Raw genomic sequence first — 23945 nt, 5'->3', positions numbered from 1 at the left:
GAATAAGTAATAGAGGAGAAAAGTGTGTATGTGTTTAACTTGTGGTGAAACTATTTAAGTCAACAATTAAAATGAGCAGCTTTTGTGGACATGAGTTTAAATTCTCTTTGGTTTAACTTTAATTCGGCAGCCACTTTGTGTAAATGCACTCACAGAGCAGGGGTTTGTGATTTCACTACGCCTCAGCAGCCGTGGAATTTATAACTTAATCACAGGATGTGATATTACAGATTAGGGGAGAAACTGGGAAATAACATGATACAATTGGTATATTGTGTATTTTTCTTTTTATTAGTGTGCCGGTCCAACAAAAGCCCCTGGGTCTGTCTGACTTGTTCAAGTGTCCACTGTGGAAGGTGGGTGACATACTTATTCTTGCTTTGCTACCCAGCTTGCTTTTTTCAATTTACCTTAAGCTTTGTGTCAAAGTTTTATTGATTTGGGTTTATTTAGCACCACTGCTTAATCATAGTGTGTACGTAATTCTCTGTAGGGCTTCCCTCTCCTAACAGAATCCCTGTTCGGTGATGGAACTGAGGAAAATCTGGAGAACCCTTTTTTGTTGGTACTCAGAAGAATTAATTTGATGAATAAGACAATCTACTAGTAATATGTGACAGTCTGCTAGTAATAAAAGATGAAATAAGGAACTCTGATGTCTTATGGTTGTTTTAAATCCCTTTTATTAGGGTAAATTTAAGCACACTCTGAAGTAGAGAGTATAATTAATTGAACCCTGTATTTTTACCGCCCAGCTTCAACACTTATCAACAGGTGGCCAATTTTGTTTCACCTATTACCTATGCCAGCCTTACCTTTACTGACTTTTGAATCAGATCCCAGATAACACATTATTTTTCTAAAAATAAAACAAAACACTAGAATATTTACAGATCGTTCTCCCTTGAGAACGATCTCCCTGTTGGGGTTATTAATGCTGTCTCAAATGTACCACATGTTTCATTCCATTAAGACTTAACACCCCCAACCCCAGTTCCAGCCTGAGCATTTCCTCCTAGGTCTTTGCTCCAAAATGATGTTACTTAAATATTAAGTACGTTAGTAACTCTTCTAACACAAACTCAAATAAACATCCACCTTTGTGTGCCTTGTAGTAGCGCATTTACTTCAGTCTCTCTTTTAGCTTGGAAAACCCACTTTGAATTTACTTTAGAAGTTAATAGCCCGGCAGCAGGGAGATGGGAAATCATACCAAGTGGCACAGGCTGAAATCTGTACTGCATTTATTTGGACTGTTTCCCCACTGTTATTTATAAACCTTCATTGCATGAAGAGAGCATCTTATTTTCAGTCCTGGAATTGAGTATTTTTTTTCATGTACACTTAAGAGTACCTTTGGAGAATGTTAACTGTGTATCTTAATTGTGGTTGTTGTGGTTTTGAAATCTCTAGGATTTGGGGAACCTGAGAATACTTTGTACAGATAACATTTTTTTAAAAAAAGAAGAAAAGTAGAAGCACTTAAATACTGCACTTTGAAGAGACAGATTCCTCTCCTAGATTTTGAGAGGTGAGAGTTATAATGTAATAAAATTTATGTAATTCTATTCTCCAGTTGTCTCATAGTGCTCTACAGCCTAAATCTTGAAGGTCATATGTCAACAAAAAGACCTGACAAACTCTAAAAAATTGGAGAGATTTAATGTCCTTAACAGCAGACAACAAGCAGTTCTCTAAGCAGGTTTGGAGAAATAATCAAGCTGTGAAAATTCTACCTAATAAAACTGAAAAAGAAGAAAAAGAAATTGAAAACTTTCTAGACTCTGTAGGCAGTATGCTTCCAATTGTAAGCAATCATAAATTTAGAAATTTGACATAGGTTCAGAAATACGTGATTAAGTAGATTACACAGATGAGAAGAGCCTGCATTTAGACCTTCATTTTACATAGCTGATTGGCTAATGTTCTTTTATCATGTAATCCTGGGTATTGACTGCCAAGGATTCTGGGTTTTTTTTTTTAGTGATTTAGCCCACTTGTCTATAGGGAAGTCTTAAATTTATTTTTTCCACTAGGAAACATAGTTTATCCATAGCATATTTGAGTTATATATCCTATTAGTCTTCATGACACCATCCCATTTAAGCTATTTTTCCAATTTTTGCTGTTGTTAAAAAATCTGTGATGTGTATATTGACATTTTTCCTTTTTAGACCAAATTGTCTAGTTAAAATCTAAAACTGGATGAGAGAAATGTTTATTTTTAAGTTGGCCAGTTTATACATGTCGGTTAACTTCCGACTGATGTTTTGAGTATTAGCCAAAACATTGTTACTCTTATGTCAGCAGTAAAGCAGCCCTGCTGTGTCACTGATGTTGACATGTGAGCATTTAGTACATTTGGAGACTACAGTATGTGTGTAAATGAACTATATGTAATGTAACCAGTTTCCAAAGATTTGAACGTGGTAATGCCTTTATTATCATTCCCTATAGCCTTTTCTTGGATTCTGAAGGTACTCCTCATTATAAATATTTCTTTGTTTTTCATGGCGCAGTATAAATACATACAAGCCTAGGAAATGAAGCTGTAAATACATACAAGCATAGGAAATTAAGCTGATTAGGTATTGAACCTATAGGCTCCCCTGGAGTTTATCTTTTAATTAAATATGGGGTGTTTCCTGACCTGTGCAATGTGTTATCTCAAAGTATGGACTTAATATGATGGCTTTCCAAGCAATTACGTTGTTTGGATTCTGTATAAATAAGTAGCTAAGCAGGAGGCGGGGTATATAGCTCAGTGGTAGAGCGTGTGCCTAGCAAGCATGAGGTCCTGGGTTCAATCTCCAGTACCTCCATTAACAAAAAAAACCCCAAAAACCTAATTACCTCCCCCTCTACCACCACAAAAAAAAAAAAGTATTTAAGCAGATAAAGGAAAATACGAATAAAAATATTGCTAACATTCATTCATTCATGCATGCATTCTGAGCCATGGATTATTTAATCACCTAACAACCAACAATATAAGTATTGTTACCTGCATTTTACAGATGAGAAAACGGAAGCACAGAGAGGTTAACTCACCTGGGCTCCCCTGGCCAGCATGTGACAAAGCCTACTTTTGAACCCAGGCAGTCTAGTTTTTGAGTTTATACTCTTAATCATTTTTTAAAAATTCATTTTAGTCCACTTTTATAAACTTAAGACCCTTGTACCCACAAGTGTTGGTTATGTTTATTACAATGAAAAAATGTGGGAAAAAGCCATGACCAAAGTCAGAGTTGAGTGGAGGTTGGTAGTGCCTCTCATGCTTCCAGCTTTCCTGGGGACAGAGGCTGGGCTTGCGGTTGGTCCTCCTCGCTTTCCCCAGCTTTCCCCAAGGTAAGTGTTGCTCCTTGCACAGTTAAGGCGCCTTGTGACAAAAATGTCACCTTAACTCTGAGCAGAGTTATTTTGGTGCTGTTAAATCAGCATTCGTTTTGGCTGTTGTGAGTTTTCCATTAGGCTTTGCCTTCTACAAATTAGCTGCTTTCTAGGAACTGGGGAGTTGTAGTTTTTGTTTTGTAAGGGTCTTCAAGTAGTGGTCGGTTACGGCTTTGTACATATTTAGGTGAAGATGTAGGTGAATTTGTGTTCACAGCGTATGCATGTGAACCCTCAGTTCAGTTTCATTTTGCTTTTTGTGATAGATTTATTCAATCTGAATTGGAAAGTGTTAATTTTTATGACTGTAGTCAACCTTTGATTATCTTTGTCCATGTAGAGAAAGAACAGTTTATATAAGGTTAACATGAGTTGTGTTTTGTTTGGATTTTTTCTAAACAAACCTATTCCATATGAATGGAGTGATTGTGCAGGCATTCAAATAAAAGATTTGCAGCCAGTACTGATGAGAAGGAGATGGGAGGTTGTCCTGTTTCACTATCTGATTCTCATGTGTTTTATTAAGCAGAGCCCGTGACCCTGTGGGCAGTGACTGAGTAATTTAGTTTACAAAACCTGTCTTTCATAATAGCCTGAGTTGGGGGTTAGCCATCTGAGAAACACTTTAGAAAAGGAAAAATGCTGTAACAGAAGTATCTAGCAAAGGAGTTGATAAGTGATAATAACAAAGGTGTTGAAACTGATTTGCGTAGGTAACACCTTCCTTGCCCGGCCCCAGTCTTGTGTATAACTAAAAGCTGACTGTCATATGTGATTGCGAAAGAAGAGCATATTTTAGGTACTCAGCTTAATAAATCACTAAATGACTGAATGCTTTTACAGGATTGAATGCTCTTATTAGGAAGAATTCTTTCTCATTTCTGATTTGATAACCATTTAATTTTATTATCATTTCCTACTACTTTACCTTCCAAAGCAGTGTTTAGACTAAAGTAAGTTTTCATTTGGTTTTTGTAAGGTATGTGAATGGTCATGCAAAAAAACATTATGAAGACGCACAAATACCCTTAACCAACCATAAGAAGTCAGAAAAGCAGGAAAAAGCTCAGCACACGGTGTGTATGGATTGCAGTAGCTACAGTACGTACTGGTAAGTATTACTGTTTTCTGAAAACGGTGTTCCTTTACCGTGAGTGCAAGTGTTTTCTCATCTTCCTCACTCTTTCCGCTCTCCCCAGCCTCTTAAAGCAGTCGAGACGGCCACTGCTGCCTGTGAGTTCTGTGAGGACTCACAGGGGATAGGGCCACCAGGACCACGGTCCGTATTCATTCCGATTTCCCTTTGCTTTGCCCATTCAGCGTCTGGGCCGCCTCTTCTTTCCCACCCCCCCGTAGGCTGCAGGGAAATGAAAAGTAACTATTATTTGTTGTTGCTCATTGTAAGTCCTTTTCTTTTTCTTGTTTTGTTTTTAATTGAAGAATGAAAGGATTAAAAACTCATGCCCCACCTCAGATAAAAACCCATGTTCCTATTGTCCAGTTAACATTTTGTTATATAATCTTAAAATTATAGCTTCTTTGTTTAAAAAATTATTTTGACAGTCTCCCCTCTCCCAACACAGTTCCGGTCTCCTCTTCTCTTCGGTAGATACATGTCAAGATTTTTGCGTGTAGCTTTTCAAACCAACTTTTGTTTAAAGTATCATATTTTTTAAACATATTGGGAGCCCTGTTCTCTCCTTGTAATATAGTCACGTGTCTGTTTCATATAAATGACAGTAAAGTGAGTATCTGTTTTTGTGATGACTTAGAACTAGGTTATTTGCATTACAAGTGATCATGTCCATTTGGTCTGCTCAGAAATACAGTGTGTTTTACAGTTTTAACTTCAGTGTGAAGCAAATTTCTTTCCTTGTCTAGTAAATTATGAACAATTCTTTACTTGTTTTAATCACTTTACTGAATTCAAAAGGTGTTTGATATTGAAAGGAGAAAAAGACCCAAGCTATTTAAAGGCTCTCTTTGGATGTGTTGTAGCTGCCACACAGCCCTTGAATCAATGTCACACAAAGGCCGTAGGTCATACTGGGCAGGGATGGGGATTTAAAGTCCAGACACCGCTTTTGATTCATACTTTGTACTGGAGTTGTGTGCTGGTCCTTTCTGCATTGTCCTTAGCTGGTTATTGTAGAAAGCTGTCCATCAAAAGGAAGGAAAGAAAGGTCGGTGGTTTAACATTGCTGTGACGGTTGAGTAAAGCCTCGTGAGGGCTAGCCATCCAGATCACTACCATTTCGGTGATCCTTTGTGCAGAAGGTGTCCAGACCTGGGTGAGAGAGAAGCTAGAGGCAGATGGCAATGTCAGTAGAAGTGAAAATCTTCTCAAGATTTTCACACAAGGCCTAGTGTTCAGTTTATTGTCATTTGTTCTCAAAACACCCCTTCCTACGAAAGCTAAGTGTTAGCCAAGCTGTTAAAGTGTTTTCATTAGTTTCCCCTCCTTCCCCTCAGGAAACTAGAATGACAGAGCTACCTAATTGGCAGAATCATGTGTTTCTGTAAGTTTGTAAGTATTTCTCTTTAGACAGCAGAAATTAAGATCGTTCTTGAAGTATCTGTCTCACAGTCATCGGTGTAGGTCATGGCATCCTGTTCATACCAGACGTTGAAAACATTGTCTTCTTGGTTTTCAGTTAGCAATGTGCATGAAAGGCTTAATGGGGAAGTTTGGAGATACAGCTAAATCTCTGTGTGCAGTGGGTTTTCTTGCTATTGGTGAGATTATGAGGAAATAGTAACTCTTTGAGGAAATTTAAAGAATTACCTTAGAATTTTCTTAATGGAGTGGAATTTTATTCATAGGTCCCTTTAAAGATAAAGATTATCTACTTTAACGTCTTTGTATATTGCATTTTGGAGGAATACCTTTATTAACTAGAATTGGAATTTAATTTGTTTTATATTTAATTTAATTTAATTTGTTTTATGTTGGAGTAGCGTGCTAAAGTACAAGTTGTTTCACGGCCGAATTGGAATTAAATGGCAGATATTGAACCTTGGGGAATAGACACCATGGCAGGGGCTTCTTGGCCAGTTGCCAGTCTTTTGTGTAAAGCTGTACAGAGCCGTGAGTGTGTGGACACCCAGAGCTTCTGAAGTGCAGGGAGCGGCAGCTGGTCACAGAACCATCCCATTTGTGGTTTTAGATCAAAATGCCAGGGAATTTTGCTCCTGTAGCGTGATACTGACAGCCTACAAGGAACCTGTGAGAGCGGTAGACCCATGAGGCTGCAGTTGAAATTCACATTTCCCACACCTCACTATGATGAAGAGACAAACAAAAAAGGCTTTCTTCTGCATGGGGTGTGTGTCTGTTACTTCCCAGTGTACTTAAGTATTTTCACTTTAGTTTGTAAATTTTCCTTGTGCATACATTTCTTGTGGTTAGACTGAATGGTTTGCTTCAGAGGTGAAATGTCGGTATATTAGGTTGAACCTATTTGATTGTTAATTATTATTTGTAGTCAAAAGACTTTGACTATAGCTAATGTTGAAGCTCCTTTTCCAAGTGCTCTGTGGAAGTTAAAACATGCTCTGAGGCTGACAGTTTTTCTGTCCTTATCTTCCCTTTTCCAAGAGGCCCTGTGCATCTGTCTGTGCAGATCCTTTATGAAGTTATCACTGAGCTGTCCACACTGCACCACCCCCCGCCCCCGCCCCAGCTCCAATTGTAGCTGGATGCGATCTCTCCTAAACTCAGAGTTCCTGAGATACTTGCAATTTCCTGCTGCACGTTAGTTATTTGCAAATGTCCCTGGGGCCTGCAGGAGCCATATGTCACATCTTTGTATCAACTACAGTACTCAGTGTCTGGTGCAGAGCAGGGCGTAGATGTTTGAAAGATTGAATTTTGTTAACTATCTTCCAAAAGTGGGGAAGGTTATACCAAATCTGTATTACTGTGCCCTCTTGATCCTCTTGGAGGACTGAAGGGCTGCAGAACATTTTTCCTGAAGATCTAAAATCATAGCACGTGTGAGCTATTCCATATACCTCCCAAGAGGGACACCCTTGCAGAGCAGCTCGCTTCACTTCTGATGTAAGGAGGGCATCCAGAAGAGGCACGTTATCAACCAAGCAGAACAGCATAAAATAGGTCACTATTTCAGAAGAGGGAAAACAACACCAAAGGGAATAATTCTGATTTGGCACAGACCCACTGCTTTGAGAATCAAATGAAGATTTCAGTAAAAATGAAAATCTTAAGATTTTCACACAAGGGCAAGTGTTCGGTTTATTGTGTATTCAGTAATATTTCCTTTCCTCTCACCCCAACTCCCCTCCCCCGGTCAACACAAATGGAACTGTATGTGGTGTACAGTAGTGGATCAAAAAGAAAGACTAAAAGTTAGGGGCTTTGATTTCTTACGCAGACATATTTAGAGTTAATATATTTTTAAAATACTGAACAAATAATTTTTGACACCTGACATAGCCTTGTCAACTTATAATACATGAATTTCTGAGGATTCAAAAGTATGAAAGGGATATTAAAACTGAATAACCAGAATTTTTCCATCTTGGCAGGGTAATGTTTTAAAGCACTCCTTCAAACGGAGAAATATGAAATGTGAGTCAATTGATTTGTCTAGAAAATGGACTTCTAGTTCAGATTTTAAACACCTATAATAAATAGCCATTTTAATTAAAATTAATAAAAATAAAGCTTTTATTTGTGGGCTTAAATTGATAGTGAATCATTTTCAGAGGCAGTTGTGATTAAAAATAGGAAGATCTTTTATTGACTAGCCTTGTAAACTTTTGGACACAAAATTTCAATGTTGTAAAGATTAGATAAGAAGAAGAATTTTTTAAATTTAAAAACAGTATTTTGCAATTTTAGTAAAAAGAAACCTTTTAGTGCATAGTCTGAAAACAAAAGTCTCTTTCTTAATAAGCTGGTGCTTGTCTGCTTTTAACAAAGGAAATGGATTTTCTCTGCAGGTATTCTCATTTTCCAGAATTGGCTGATTTGAGGCTGATTTGATGGCAATACATTAGAATTGAATAAAAGAGAATTTAAAAATAAGCTTATATTCTAAAAGAGTTCTTTAGTTTTTACTTTTATTGGTTTGAAATAGGTGAAGTCATTAGAACATCAGCTTTTTTTTTTCTGTATCTGTATCTTGTCATTTATAGTAAAACTAGAGGTCAGAGTTTCCTCTAGATATCCTATTATGATGATATTATCTATTAAACAGGGAAATGAAAAAGAATTTAAAATGTAATGATTTATTTGCCCTTGTCATTTCTTGAGGGTTACTTTTTACATGAAGGATTTTTTTTTGTACTAATATTACACAGGACTTAGTGTATAAAGATGGCTTCATAGCCAGCAGATTAAAGGACTTGTTTCCTTACTGTTGCTTAAAATATCAGGTTAATTTGTACAATGATTACTTCTTGTTGCAAATGAGTCAAAAATGGTTTGGTCTGAGAATATTTTCTTAGTTCTTCAAGAATCTGATGTGGAGCCTTATGACTTGGGTAGCTTCAGTAGCACTAAGAACAGGCATGGAAAAACCTTCAGAATTTTAAAGCTGAGAAAGAGAGATAGTTCTATTTTGGGCATGACATCTGTGCCATACAATTTGGTAGCCATTGAGCAATTAAAAGTCGCTAGTGGGCATTTACAACAGCCAAGACATGGAAGCAATCTAAGTTTCTTACCAACACATGATTGGATAAAGAAGATGTGGTGTAGATGTAGGTACAGTGGAATACTACTCAGCCATAAAAAGAATGAAACATGCCATTTGCAGCAACATAGGTGGACCTAGAGATTATCATACTAAGTGAGGTAAGTCAGAGAAAGGCAAATATTATATGGTATCATTTATATCTGGAATCTAAAAAAATAATACAAATGAACTTATTTACAAAATAGAAAGAGACTCACAAATACAGAAAACAAACTTACAAGTTACCAAAGGGGGAAAGGGGGGATAAATTAGGAGTATGGAATTAACAGATACACACTACTGTATACAAAATAGATAAACAACAAGGATTTACTGTATAGCACAGGAAACTATATTCAGTATCTTGTGATAACCTCTAACAGAAAAGAATCTGGGAAGAGAATGTTCATATAAATATGTACACCTGAGTCACCTTGCTGGAAAAGAGAGTGGCTAGTGGGACTGAGGAATTGAATGTTTTTATTTTATTTTATTTTAATTATTATGTTTAAATTGCCACTTGATTGGTAGCTACTGTATCAGAGAGTGTGGCATCAAACTTAACATTTAACATTAAGTATATTACTACTATAAAACTTTCCAAACCTTAAGAAAAATCTGATAGAAACTCCAAAGAGAAGTCAATTTTGCTAATTAAAATAGTTGTAAGTTTAACTTAAAGCAAATCTAATCCAGTAAGATGTGTTAAAAAGACAAATTATATAATTACTGAATTAATTTCATAAGTTTGCATATTCATATTTATTCATATATTCATTTTCAAAGGAAAACTCAAGATTATTGTACCATTAGAAGCAAAAGTACATTTATAAATAAACCATTTCTCATTTTTAAGAAACTGGTAACACTGAAAAAAAAGGAAACTATTAAAATATGATAGTACCCCCCAAAAAGAAAGCAGCTATCACATACTAGTTGGTGAAATATTAAAGCCCTTTCTGTTACATCAGAAACAAGACAAATGTTTCTGTCATCATTTATATCACTGTCACTATTTTTAAACATTGCTTTGGCAGTTCTAACGATTGAAATAAGATGAAGAATAAATAAATAAATGCTATAAATATTGGAAAAGAAGAAAAATTATTTCTGCTTTCAAATTATAGAATACCCAGAAAACATGAGGACTTCAGTACAAGTAGGATTAATAAGAAATTTTGAAATAGTGCATGATAAATATGCAAAAACTAATAGTTTTCTCTTCATTAGCAGTCATTAAAAATGGAAATGACCAAAGAAACATTCACAGTAATGACAAAAACTGTAAACTATATCTAGAAATAAATATAATAAAGAAAGACACAAAGCAAAGATACAGATCCTTTATGAAGAAAACTTGGCATTATAAGCAGTCCCTTTCTCTTCCCCCAGATTTTTACCTTCAAAATCTTTATTTGAGACAAGGTCCTCGAACATAATGTGAACAATTCTTAAAATCAGAATAGTGTATATTGTTTTTATCCAGTAAATATTCATTAAGAACCTGCTATGTGTTAGGGGCCTGGTTTTTAGAGCAATGGTCTCTAAAATAATGTACTTGGGGGTATGGGAAGAAAATATCAGAACTTCTATTAAATACTTTTATCTAAAGAAAAGAAAAAAAGGGTTTCCAAATATTTACTCTGCCTGCTGCCAGTGGTCGGTGGGTGAGACGGTTACGTGGCGTGAACCAAACGCGGAGGGTCCCGGCTCGGAGCTTCACGTGTTGTCCTCACCCTTGCTGACGTCTGGCCGTGGCCAGTGTGTTACGGTTTCTGTCTGCCTAGTTAATGTGGATTTACTTGATATTACCAAATCAACCCTCATCAAATGGATACATATTTTTAAAGATTTGCACAAGAAAAAATCCTCCAAGGTAACACTAACAGTAGTAACGCAAATGCTGGTGAACAAGGCAGAGGCGAGCTGACATACGTTACTGTGAGCTCATCAGATGTACCGCAAAGTAAAGATACTGGCTCTCTAATAAAAACACAGACCAAGCAGATCTGATTAACGGGACAAAAAGTTCAAGAGATCATAGGAAGTAGGAAATTACATCCACTGTCATTTATGTCAAATGTCACCCTATGTGTATATTGTACTTTGAGATATTAGTTGAATAATACTCTAAAGATATCCTGAATAGCAAGAAATTTTAAAATAGTTTATTTCATCTCTAGGTGAATCTTCTAAAAGTTTTCTTTTTTAACTATACGTGTATTATTTTAGATTTACTTGCGTATGTAATTAATACAAGTTAATACAAACGTATATTGGGTGTAGTGGATTCTCAGTTTTGTGGCTTATTTTTTAACTTGATTATGAGCCATTGACAATAATTTGATTAGGAGCCATTGGTGTTTTGTCTTTTATAATTAGAGGGGGCATGAGGTGCAGGGCAAAAATAGGAAGGAAGCAAGTGCTTCTAAAATTAGGGTTTTTAAAAGGAAGTAAACCTACATTAAATTGTAGGACAAGCAAGTGACTGAGCCGTGCTGCATGTTTTAATTTTTGGGGAACGAGGGAAGAGAGTACAGTTGGGGGTGGCCACGTAGGGAATATTTTTTACTATTAAAACAACTAAGTGGTGCTACTTGGAAAATACTGAGGAGGGTAGGAAGTTGGTGGTGTATGGGACGAAAGCGTAAATCTAAACATGAAGCAGGTAATGCTGAAGGGAAAGGGAAGATTTAGGGGGGAAAGGTGAGAGAGAAGAAAATTTAGGTGAGGTCGACATTGCGCAGACCATCAAGTACTGTAGCTTAATTCAGATACAGGTATCTGTGGATTTGAAAGTCACTGTATTTGGGGGTTGGGGGGATATCACCCCAAAGGAGGTAACCAAGGTATAGAACAGAATGTTAGTTGAGATTGAGGAGAAAAAGATGAGTTTGGGGGAGATTATATAAAGAAACAGAAAGGATTAGGTATGATTAGATGTGAGAAGTTAGAAAAAAATCAAAATTACAAATGTACACATAAAGAACCAATGTATTAAAAAAATCGGACATTTTTGCTGTTTATTAGAGTAAGCAGAATTTAAAATAACTTAAGCTGTGGTTCTTTTAATCAATTTTTAGCCTAATTATATAATAGTATAAATAACGTGTGTTTCTTATGAAAACATACCTGCTACCTGGTAGATACTCCTTCAGCACAAGGTAGTCAAATTAATTGTGCATCTTCTGCCCTTAACAGTATGTAATACTCTACGATTTAACTAGTTTGTTAACCTTTGGCTTAAAGTAATGTAAAAATTACTTTAGGATCATATTTGGCTCAAGGAGTTTGGTTTGAGGCTAAGTTGCACGTAGCTAAGATGATGGTGTAGTTTGTCTCAAGGTGTTGGGCATAGAGGAAGTGCCGGTCCTCCTCCTGCCTTTTTATATCTGATTTCCTCATCTAACGTGTCTAATATGTTGCCTAATGTGATTTCTAAGTGTTTTTTTGTCTTTAGTGTTCAGTTTGCCTAAATTTTCTTACGCAGTTCTCTCTTCTTACTAAATACAGAAGAAAATGTTTTCCTTATGTGACAAGTGGTCTGTTAGAAGTAGAGCTCATCTTTTCTGGAAGGATCACCTAAAATCATTAAATTAAAACTTGCCTAAGTGTTAATTTAATAGCCAAAACATTGGTCAGATGATAAAGGTAGTTCCTGACTTTGGTTTGATAGACACATGAAGTCCTGTTTATATGAAGGGGCACCAAAACCTGGACGTCTGCTCCAGTTTCTCAGTGGAAAGAAGAAAAAGGGTGGCACTTTTTATATTATTTCAGTTACATTTTGGGAACCAGGTGTATTTTCACTTTACAACATATAACCATACATTACAACCGTATATCTTTCAATATGGGAAAAAGCATTCCACATTTCAGAGGCCAAATCTAGAAGCTTTTGAAACACAACCTGCAAGTTACGATCTTTTTTTATACTTCTTATTCTGGTGTGACCTTTCTGAAGGGCAAACTAAGAAGAGTGGCTACATTGTTTTCAGGTGTTGGAGGAAAGCCTGATTCTGACTGAGTAGCTTCAACACAATGGTAAACCAGGAAGAGACTTTTTAGAGTTTGTTTACTTGAATCAATGTCTCAGCTAAAGACTAAGGCAACAGACAGCATTTAAATTCTTATTTATTTCCTACTTTTGTAACTTATTTTCTTTTGACCTCTGGGTCAGGGAGGAAGAAGAAATCAAAACAGGGGGATGGGGGCAGCTAGAGGAGAGAGGGCTGTGAGGCAGCTCTTGGTTCCGCCATGGAAGGAAGCTCACATGTATCCATCCTCTACCACGTGCCAGGCGCTCCTCGAAGTTTTGACCCATAGAAGCAGGTGCTTTCCTTTCATCATCAGCTAACACAGAGCGCAGTAGATTCAGGCAGTGTGCAGTTTATAATCTTAGCAGGAAATGTCCTTCCGAGTGATTGTAAGAAGACCTAAAATTGACTCTTGACAAATAGGGATAATTGCGAAAACTTAAAATGTGTTAAGCCAGTGTCCAGTTAAGTCCAGTTAAAGTTGATTTCTTATAATTCAATAAAGTTATAGTTGTTACCTCTTTATGATGTTCGGCAGGTAGCATCTTAGATATTCTTTAGACTAGCAGTGCTGTCCAACAGAAATAATTTATCCCGTATATAATTTATAATTTTCAAGTAGCCACATTAAAAAAGCAAAGAGAAATAGGTTAATTAATTTTAATTGTGTATTTTATTTAACCCAGTTATCCAAAGTATTATGTCAACATGGTAATTTATATAGAATTATTAGAGATAGTTTGCATCTTTTTTCATGAAACCTTCAAAATCCAACGTGTATTTTATACATACAGAATGTCTCCATTCAGATGCTAACTTTCCATCTGAAATGCTTGATCTGTATTTAGTCATTAAAATTGCAGTTAAAAATGTAGATTACAAACACTATTAAGATTTTTCCAATTAATGAGTAAAGTACCAGAAAACCCTATTTTCTTTAGTATTTGCATCTGTATTGACAAGACTGACTCATCTTTTTAGAATAATTGATTTGACTCTGAAGCAAGAGCATATCAGTTTCAAAACTGTATGTAAGTTGAGTAAATCCACTAACTCTTGTAACAACTCAGTATTATTGAATTCAGAGGGCGATTATGTAAACTGAAAATCACCTCTAAATTATCCGTATCACAAAGCATTCTTCATTTTTTTTTTGTAGATTCTGCAGCCAACTTAATGCTTTATCATTAAAATCTTGTGCATCTTTGTTCATGCTAAAGTGTGTAAGAATCATTATTGATTTGTATTACGAATAGTATAAATTTTAACAAAAGTTCTAGTACCTGTCTGTCTAGGTCACAAACAAGCTTGCTCTCTCCTGGGATTTGTAAACTGAGCTCAGGCGTGTGCGTTGTGATCCAGGTGAGAAGATGTAAATCCCGCTGTGATGTTTTCTCTCTGCTGAATACTGGCAAGTGCGCCTTTTGTTTCAAGAAAATCTTGAATTAGAGTTAACAGTACAGTGAACCTTTGTTAAATTCTTCCATGACTTCCAGTGAACCCTTGCGGAGAACACATCATCATTAAATTCATCATCTTCTGTTTTCTTTTAACAGCTCCATAAACTGGTGATGATTCATAGCATTTGTACATACGTATTTTACAATTTCCATAACTGCATCCATGGTAGTCTGCTTCAGAGCACACGTATTTTCAGTATGTTAACACTCACTAGAGCAAATAAGGGAAATAATTCCAGTAAATCTGGGTTTTTGATCCCATATGTCTGTCTTAAATTTTTTTTAATCTAGCTGAAAGTGATGGATGTAAAAGATTAAGAAATATTTACAGCATGAGATTGATTGTTTTTAAGGTTGCTAACAGACAAAGACATTTCAATTTGGAAGTCATTTGAGACACAGTGTCCCTGAAGTATTAATTGGCCACCATTTCTTGTCTTGTAAAAGTCATCTGAAGCTAAAAATAAAAGTACTTAAAAATTTCAGATGTTGAATTGATTGATCTTTCTAGAAAGGTCTTTTATTCACTGACAGTTGCTTGGTGGATCAATTGAAGATCTTTCACTTTTTATAAAATAGCCTTTTTAATCTTTACCTCAAAATTTTAAACATAATTCCTTTAGCTAAAATAATAATTTATTGTTCCATCTTGCCATCTGAAAATGATTTTCTTTCTTAAGAATTCAAGCTGTTTTATAGCTGGCCAGAATTACAAGTGCAAATCCTTAAAATCACTAAGAAATTTTTTTTATTATACATTTCATTCTGATTTCATTGATTGTGAAACATTACATTGATTATATTTTGACTGTAGAGAGCTAACTTCTCATTAAATTATTATGCACTTGCTGAAGATGACTCTTAATGTTGTCTGCTTTATTATCTTATAATTTTTTTTACACAGCTTGGTAATTTTGCCCTGTTGTAGTAAGTTATAATTGCCATTCTTCGTAAAATTTGTGATACACCTTCTCGACTTGATTCTGCCTCATTAGTGTGCCTTCATTTGGAAGTGAAAAAATTTTTCATTCTTAATTTTTAAGCCGGAAGGATAATTTAATTATATCATAATTAAAATAAGTGTTAATTTATTTATTTTTAATGCAGGCACTGGGGATTGAACCCAGAACCATGTACATATGAAGCAGGCACTCTACCACTGAGCTATACCCACCCCCCACCCCAAATAAGTATTTTAATTTAACTACCAATTACAGTTTACATAGGTGTCCCTGTAACTCATGCTGTCTGCATAAGATATGCAAATAAATACATTATGGTGCTGCATTATTGCATAGAAAAATAACTTTAATTGAGTCTTTCTGTTGACACAAACTAGACTGGTGATGCGCTTAGGTGCGGTCCTAGAAATGACACGTGCACCCACCATGTGCACTGCAGTACGTCTTACACTGTATAATCATAAAAGTGAAATATAGTATTACCAAAACCATAAAGTTATATTTAATGGAGAAGTATTGTATACTGCTTCAGTTGTTAAGTAAAATTCTGTGATATTAAAATGTTTAAATTCAGCTTCTCAGTTGCATCAGCCACGTTAGCACAGCTCTGGATCCCAGAGCAACTTACTTGAATGGTGACCATTAAGAGAGCAGGGACAGCTAGACCCACCCGGTTAAGCCAGGTTAGTTCAGAATGGATCAAGCCGTAAATAAATCTGTATTTCAATGTATGAAAATGTTACTTTAACAAATGTTGAAGCCTGAGTCCGTGTCACACCAAAAAGAACTACTTTAATAAAAAAAGAATTAGTTATTTCATATCATGTGAAACAATTCATTTCTTAAAGCAGCCATTTTTTGGTGGAGGTTAAGGGGTTCACGTTCCAATCAGCTACTCCAGCAGCATGTAAATACATGAGAGGTGATCTGTGTTTGCTCTTAAACTTCCTTTCCCAGATGAACATTAGCATTTGGTGGTGTTTTTATTTTGAACGCTGAGCACAGTTTTAGCTGAAATACATGCATCTATTTATGCAAACATAACATAAACACGTGAGCAGGAGTTAGAGTAACAGAGCAGTTTCATTCGTCAGTGACGCCTGGGGTTCTGGGAAGAACCAAGTGCCTTAAGCCCAGGTTTACAGAGCAGACCTTACCCCCTTCACGTTTATGCCGAGAGGAAGCAGGGAATTAAACCTTTTCAGTAATTTAATTCCTCTGTGTATTTGTCATAAAACTGATAAGGGATTATTCTCCTGCCATTGCTGGTATTTGACCATAGAGAAAGGGTCTAGGATATAAGAGGCAGCTTTTGCTACACGTGGAAATGTTAGGGTTCAAGCACAGGCACTGGGAGAGCACGTCAGGGGTTCTTGATTGTCAGTGTAGGTAGTTAATTAATGGGGGAAGGGAGTATTAAATAATTACATATATATTTTAGTTAAAGTTTTTGAAAGCATTCACAGTTTGACTCCTGTGAATAAAAGATGGAAGCCATACTTTGGTGCCTAATTTTTTTTAAATTCCTTTCTCTCATCCTCTTTTCAATGTTTTAATAGACTGGTTTCAGGTATGTAAGAAATGTTTTTTGGATTCTGCTAGAGATGACTTAACTTTTACTAATTGCTATGCATTCAAAGTTTTGTTTGCTCAGAATGGCAGTGTTAGTGTCATTATTCTTTGGTAGTTATAGTAAGTAGTTTTGTTCAAAGCTGCAGTTCAAAAGAATGTACTGGTACTAGCTTGTAAGTTGTTTGTTAAGATTGGCCTTATTTCAGGAAAAAAATGAATGCTGATGTACAAGTTGAAGCTATTATGTGTGATTCCTTATATTATTTGCTTATTGTCTTGCACAGACACGCACACACAATATCAGTCTTAAAGAATACTTTAAATGTCTTTCTTCAAAGCGGTTGTCAGTTTCCTGAAAGATGTAGCACTCTTTTACACTTTTGTCTTCTAACACTTCCGAATGAAAAGATGCATTCTTCTCAGCCATCTGAATTCAATTTATTTAAATTAAATTATGTATAAAGCGTATAGCTTTTTGTTTTTTATCCAGCTATCCCCACAGGTTAATTGTCTTTACCCTGCTTTTCACTTAAACCTCTCCTCCCCGCAAACTCCCCATTAATTTGAGTTGGGAAGGATCACGTGATGTTAAAGCTTCAGGCTTCATGCTCCAGGAATAGGATTGGAGGTTTGTGTTTCATTTTCCGTGTGTTACACACCACTAAAAAGAATATAACACATGTAGCAGCTTATTTCATTTTTGAAAGAGGAATTGGAGAACCTTTGAATAAAAATGTGAAAAGAAGTTAGTGTTCATTGCCTATGTGGCTTTTTAAAAAGGTTCTTAAAAAACATTCCATTGTGGATTCCAAGTCCTCTTTCAACTCACCAGCGATAGTAACTACCTGCAGAGCCATGTGATCGTCTTGACAGCAGCCAGGCCTTTCAGTGATTCCATTACTGTGGTTTCCGCAAGCTCTGTACACGCATTGATTAATGTTTTCCTTGCAGTTATCGCTGTGATGATTTTGTGGTCAATGACACCAAGCTGGGACTGGTGCAGAAAGTCAGAGAACACTTACAGAACTTGGAAAAGTAAGTAACAGGCCTTGGGAGAGAAGGGGTGGAATGGGATTGAGGGGTCTTGTAGGATTTCTGAGCAGGATTTTTGTTTATGAGTTCTGTACTTCATCATGTTCTTTTAGTGTGATTGAAATGTGAACAACTCAAACCTCAGATATGGGTGTCTGAAAATCCTCATGGTTCCTGATCATAGCTCAGCGTTCGTGCCATTTAACATTTGTATCCGTATCCGAGGGCTCCAGAGCCCGTTTTCTCAGTTATCACCCCACCAACCTGTCAGCTCCCCAGTTTATTTGCAAGGGGAATTTTGGGACTGCACAGGACGGGCAGAAAACAAAATAATCATTATAGAGTTTCCTTTGTTATAAAGCCTTATGAAATGTACTATGAGGTCTTCGTAGAAGCTCTGAAATTGATCATTTTTAAGGGAAATTAGGATGAATTACATTGTTTTTCACTTTGCATCAGTGTTAGAGCACAGGATCCTACTTTCTTTCCCTTTTTTGGTAGGGACGGTATATATCACGAAAGTACAGGAAGCTGTGAAATGCTTTGTCATCATAAGAAAGTTAAAGTACCTATGTGAATAGTTTTTTTGTTTGTTTGTTTGTTTGTTTTTTGCTATGGCTAAATCGGTTAGTCACATAAAACCCACTGGACCCAAAATTCAAGCAGTAACAGAAGCCCAAGTAGCCATGGTCTTTGAAGCTGCAGTGGATAAAAGCATGGCCCAGAGTGATTGCTGACTCAGGTGGAATTTGTGTAATTCACCCCTGATTGTCAGGTGCTATCTAATGTATTTGGACACTATTGTGAGATCACGCCAGAAGTGAGGTCCCTTAGCAAACTTACATGCAAAGCCGATAGAGTATTTTGAAATTGCATACTGAGGGGGAATAACCCAAGCTCTTTGCGTGAAACACTGTCCAGCTTTGGTTAGCCAAAGTCTCTTGCATGTCTCCACCAGATAAGTTATAAGCTGATAAAGAAAGAAGAATTGATTCTTTAAAAGTCTCAACCAGTTAGAACACTTTGGGTTTAAGTACTTTTAGGCTTGTCATCTTGTGTCTCCTCTCCTTTTCAAAGAGCCTCCTCCCTTCTTTTAATTTGAACAAAGCAGCAGGAGCCCTGTCTGGAATGAGTCACAGGTACAGATGCATAGATGCAACATACTGAATTTTGTCTCAGATTGTCATAATTAACTGCAAAGTAGGAGACTCCTGCAGTAATTTATGTAACATCACTCTCCGATGTGGTGATGTCGTTGTAAAGATCTCACTAACCTGATTCTTTGTTAGAGAAGTGGGTAGCTACCAGGTTATTTTTTCCTGCTGCTTAGAATTTTCTCTAAGAAGAGGCTGCCATCTCAATGCCAGATAACTTCCTCAGAACTAAGTCAAACAGAAAACAGGACATTCGGGAACCTGCTTGCATTTATGCAGTTATCAGATCTTTTATTGCCATTGACCGCGTCACCGGGGAAAAGATGTCACCGATCGCCTTGTCTACACTTCTACTTGGCCCCACTGGAAAAAATCTACCTTGTAGTCCTTTTCGTATGTCGAGGAACATCACCTAGGTTTACTTTTATGTTTTTCAAATGCAGGCTGGAATCTATAATGACCGCTACAAGTTAGAGCTGTGCTTCCAGTCATGTTTGATTTCAGACCGTGGGGCACGCGCTCGAGAGCAGCGCTGTGCGACAGAAACGTTCTGTGATCGGCGCTGTCCAGTCAGGTGGCCGCGAGACACACGTGACTGTTGAGCACCTGAAAAATTGCTCGTGTGACGAGGAGCTGAGTTTTAAATTTTACTTACGTTTAATTAGGTTGATGTAGCCGCATGTAGATGTAGTGCGTGGCTACCGGATTAAACAGCTTGGATCTAAAGGATTCTGCCCTTTTGAGAATCACTGATGGTAAAATTTAGTAACTTACATTTTGAAAAGCTAAATGCCTTATTTATATAAGTTGAAACTAAAAGTCAACTATCAGGCATTGTCACTAAGTAGCATATACACAGTGCTTGTGACTCAGCTTCTTTACTGACAGGATTTGTGAGGAAGTAAGTTAGCATCGCAGTCCATGGGGTTGATCTTTTCTTGTCTTGTAGTCACCAAGGCACTGAGGGACACACACACAGTTCTGAAGACTTGTTTCCTAAGAACATTTTTAGATTTGAAGCAACTGACTGTCACTAATATCTGATGCTCCAAAGACATTATAGTCCCTGTGGAAATTCTGAAAAGAAAAATAATTATGTATTTACTCTGGATTAGCCTGGTACTTTTGGAATACAGGAAGGAGTTGGTAGACTTAAAAGTCTGTGTTGTTTAATAGTAGTTTTTACTTCCTTTAGATCAGTTCTCCTGACATATAATAATTTGAAAGTGATGCTTTGAAGATAGGAATTGCTTTCTGGTAAATTTCAAACAAAATCTCTTTCATCAAGAAAAATTTAAATAATTTAAATTCAGGACTTATGTGCTAATTAGGATTTCTTTTAGAATATGCTTTGTACCATAGCGGAGTCAAATGAATTTATATATGCCTATGACTTATTTATCATTCTGCAGACTCAGTATATCATCATCTATTACAACATATGAATAAAACATGATCCCTTTATTAAACTTAAGAAAGAAGTAGCATAGTGTCTGAGACTTAGTGTTAACTCTCAGAATAATCGTGTCAGACCAGGGCTGTCCTTTTGTTACAAGGAAGGCCTGTGCTCCTGTTGGAAGCTTCACCATCATTTAGATAGAGAGAGTGGTGGCGGCGAGGGACTGCCCCGCAAACCACATCTACCTGGCCAGCTTTTCTGGGAAGCTCCTGCCGGAGGAGCAGCGGGGATTTCCAGGGAAGTGGAGCTCCTGCGTTACTTGAAATCCTTGAGGGCTGCAGTGGGCCCAACGGGTCCCTTCCTGGCCTAAGCATCCAGGCTCTGCATCCTGGACGCTTCAAACAGCCACGCTTATTCTTTACCTTGTTGTGGAGTGTGTCTGTACTGATGTCTTTTTGACCATCTGTTTGTGTTTTAATAGCTCAGCTTTCGCAGCTGACAGGCATAGGAAAAGAAAACTTTTGGAAAACTCATCACTAAACAGCAAGTTATTGAAAGTAAATGTAAGTAATTAAAATTTATTCAGCTGTAAGAATTGGTTGAGATCTAGTCACTGTTTGATTACAGTTCTAACATTAATGTTGCCCCTTGTAACCTTTTGTAACTGCATGCCTTGGACTTGGATTATTTTACAAAATGTTTGCCACTTGTACTAATGATCCTTGATGCGACTCAGTCCCCCAGGGGGTCCGTCTGTCAGTGCCTTCCCTCTGTCAGGATTGCTGCCCTGCTCCTCTGCCTTAGCAAGCGTTAGTTCTTGCTTACTTGGCTGCCTTATTACTCCATTTCTGTAGGATCCCAGAGATCCTTGCTTCCTTCTGTTTAAGGTCCCTAGTGCAAACTCCAGGGGTCTGAAGTTTGGGTACGTTTTCTTTCTTAGGACTGCATTAATACAGTTTCACCGTAAAAGAGTATGCTTCCTCATTCTGATATGCAGCTGTTACCAGATGTATGAGCCATGAATGGAGTAACAAAACGTAAAGATCACTAAATACTTCTAAATACAACAGTAATTTCAACCTGCATCTACCCCCGTGCTGTCACGCTAGCTATGTTTAGACACGCTCTTAGCTAAAGTGTTACAACTTCGTGGAAGAAAGAGCTGACGTGACGCTTTGGCCTGGATTGGTAGATTGACTTCCCACGTGTAGTATTCAGACATCGTGGTGCATTTGTACAGCTAATCAGAAAACTAAACCTTAGTCTTTAAGGGAAGTCCAGGTGGTGTTTTAAGATTGGTATTCCACTGCTAGGAAAACATGTATTGATTATTTACGTGGCTTAGAACTAAAAGGTGGGGGACAGAAGTACTTGGGATGTATGTATTTATATTTTTTCCAATTTGTAGTAGCTTTAATAGAATCTTACACAAGTATTAAGTTTTTCTGAACGTATTTCTTTGAAGGACCTGCCTGGTTTCTGCAGTGTGTACTCCACAGTACTTAGTAATGCCGATTCCCTCATAAGCTTCCATAAGATACTCCCATTTAGAACAGTTCTAAGATCAGAAACAGCCTCCTAAAAATATCCAGACACTTACACAGAGAGTAGAAAGGGAATTTGAAATATTCGTTGGGCAGAAAAGAATCAGTTCCAAGCTGGCTTGATGCTAGAGTTTCAAGTTCAGCCCTTCGCTCCGCTTTGATGTTTGGAACAGTTGGCCTTCTCTTGGCGTTCCTGATGGCCGCCTCTTGTTCCGTTTTACAGGGAAGCACCACTGCCATCTGTGCCACAGGCCTGCGGAATTTGGGGAACACATGTTTCATGAATGCCATCCTTCAGTCCCTAAGGTAATGTTACAGCCAGAGCCTAAGTACCTGACGTCAGTTTCGAGTGGAACGGTTAAGAGCAAGGGCTGTGGGTGTTCCGATCCTGCCTCTGCCACTGACTCTAGTCTAGGAACTTGGGGCAGGTACCCCAGCTCCCTGTGCCTTGCTTTTCTCATCAGTGGAACGGGGGATAGTAGTGAACCTCAGGCAGGGTGGTTGGGAAGCTATTACACAATTTGTACAAAGTGCTTAGAACAGTGCCTGGCAGCTAATAACTGTTAGCTGTTATTATTATTTGGTTCCTGTTGCTTCTTGAATAGGGTTGAGCACAGGCCTGCAAACTTCTGTAAAAGGCCAGGTTAAATACATCTTTTTAATCTTTGCCACATCCAGTCTCCTCCCTTCAGCAGCCCCTCCCTTTTACACAACTCTTCAGAAATATAAAAGCCACTTTAAAAATAAAAGCTCACTGGTCCAGGGCCAAATTTGTCCCCATGGGCCACAGTTTGCAGACTCCTGGGCTATAAGGAACCTTGTTCAGAGAACCTGGTTCAATGATTCATTCTTAAGTATGGTCATAAGATGAGAGGTTTAGAAGATCTTGAAAATGTAAGATGAGCAGTAAAAATAAAACTGACAACAAGGCTGAGCTGTTACATAAAAGAAGTTATTTTGAAAGTTGTGTACTTTTAGATTTTTAATGTGGCATCAAAGACCAGAATAAATTATATTTTCCCAAGGCCACCTTGCTAATGAGGAGCAGAAGCCGAGTTCGATCTCTCCTTAAAGGCACTGACCTTTACTAGGTACTGGCTTGTCTAGTCTTGCTCAAGGAAGAAGTTCTAGTCACTGCTGAATTCTCCTGGTGACTCTGTGGGGCGTATTTAAACAGCGTGATTGGTGTCGTGATTTGTTTTTATTTGAGGAAATTATTGAACGCTTGGGAGCAAACACCCTGAAAAGAAATGATTGCAATCTATAGATTGTGTGTGTGTGTGTTGGGGGTGCGGGGAGGAGAGGGGATTGGGGATTTTTTGAACAGAGGTTTTGCTCTGAGGTCTTTATTTCTGCAAAGTCATCTGCTTCTATTGTTTTCTTGGAGTAAATGAGGAGACTTAGTGAAGAGATTGCGCTGAGTACAGTTCTAATGAGAAATTGCAAGGTGACATTTTCAAAGTCCGTATGTAGGTCTCAGAGTACTTTCTTCACAGTCTTAGTACATTAAAAAAAAATAATTTTCTTCCCTTCCTTTTAAAATAGTAACATTGAGCAGTTTTGCTGTTATTTCAAAGAACTGCCCGCCGTGGAGTTAAGGAATGGGAAGACAGCAGGAAGGCGGACGTACCACACCAGGAGCCAGGGGGACAACAACGTGTGAGTCTAAGAATGTGTCCTTTCTGGCTTTGGA

At 37.3% G+C, this 23945-nt stretch overlaps 1 protein-coding gene across 1 annotated transcript in view; it reads left to right on the top strand.

Moving 5' to 3' along the window:
* The first annotated feature begins 239 nt into the window (after window positions 1–239).
* LOC116664035 overlaps window positions 240–23945 on the top strand; it is a 38998-nt gene continuing 15292 nt past the window's right edge. Inside the window, exons 1-7 of the mRNA XM_032480866.1 lie at window positions 240–356; window positions 1414–1531; window positions 4370–4501; window positions 18075–18158; window positions 21190–21271; window positions 22476–22558; window positions 23798–23911. Of these exons, the coding sequence (XP_032336757.1) occupies window positions 4473–4501; window positions 18075–18158; window positions 21190–21271; window positions 22476–22558; window positions 23798–23911 (392 nt within the window). The 5' untranslated portion in view covers window positions 240–356; window positions 1414–1531; window positions 4370–4472. The remainder of the gene's footprint in view (window positions 357–1413; window positions 1532–4369; window positions 4502–18074; window positions 18159–21189; window positions 21272–22475; window positions 22559–23797; window positions 23912–23945) is intronic.

The sequence above is a fragment of the Camelus ferus genome, chromosome 6 (assembly GCF_009834535.1).
Source record: "Camelus ferus isolate YT-003-E chromosome 6, BCGSAC_Cfer_1.0, whole genome shotgun sequence".
Taxonomy (NCBI): domain Eukaryota; kingdom Metazoa; phylum Chordata; class Mammalia; order Artiodactyla; family Camelidae; genus Camelus; species Camelus ferus.
Note: the sequence above shows the minus strand (reverse complement) of the source record. Positions and strands in the feature narration are given on the sequence as shown.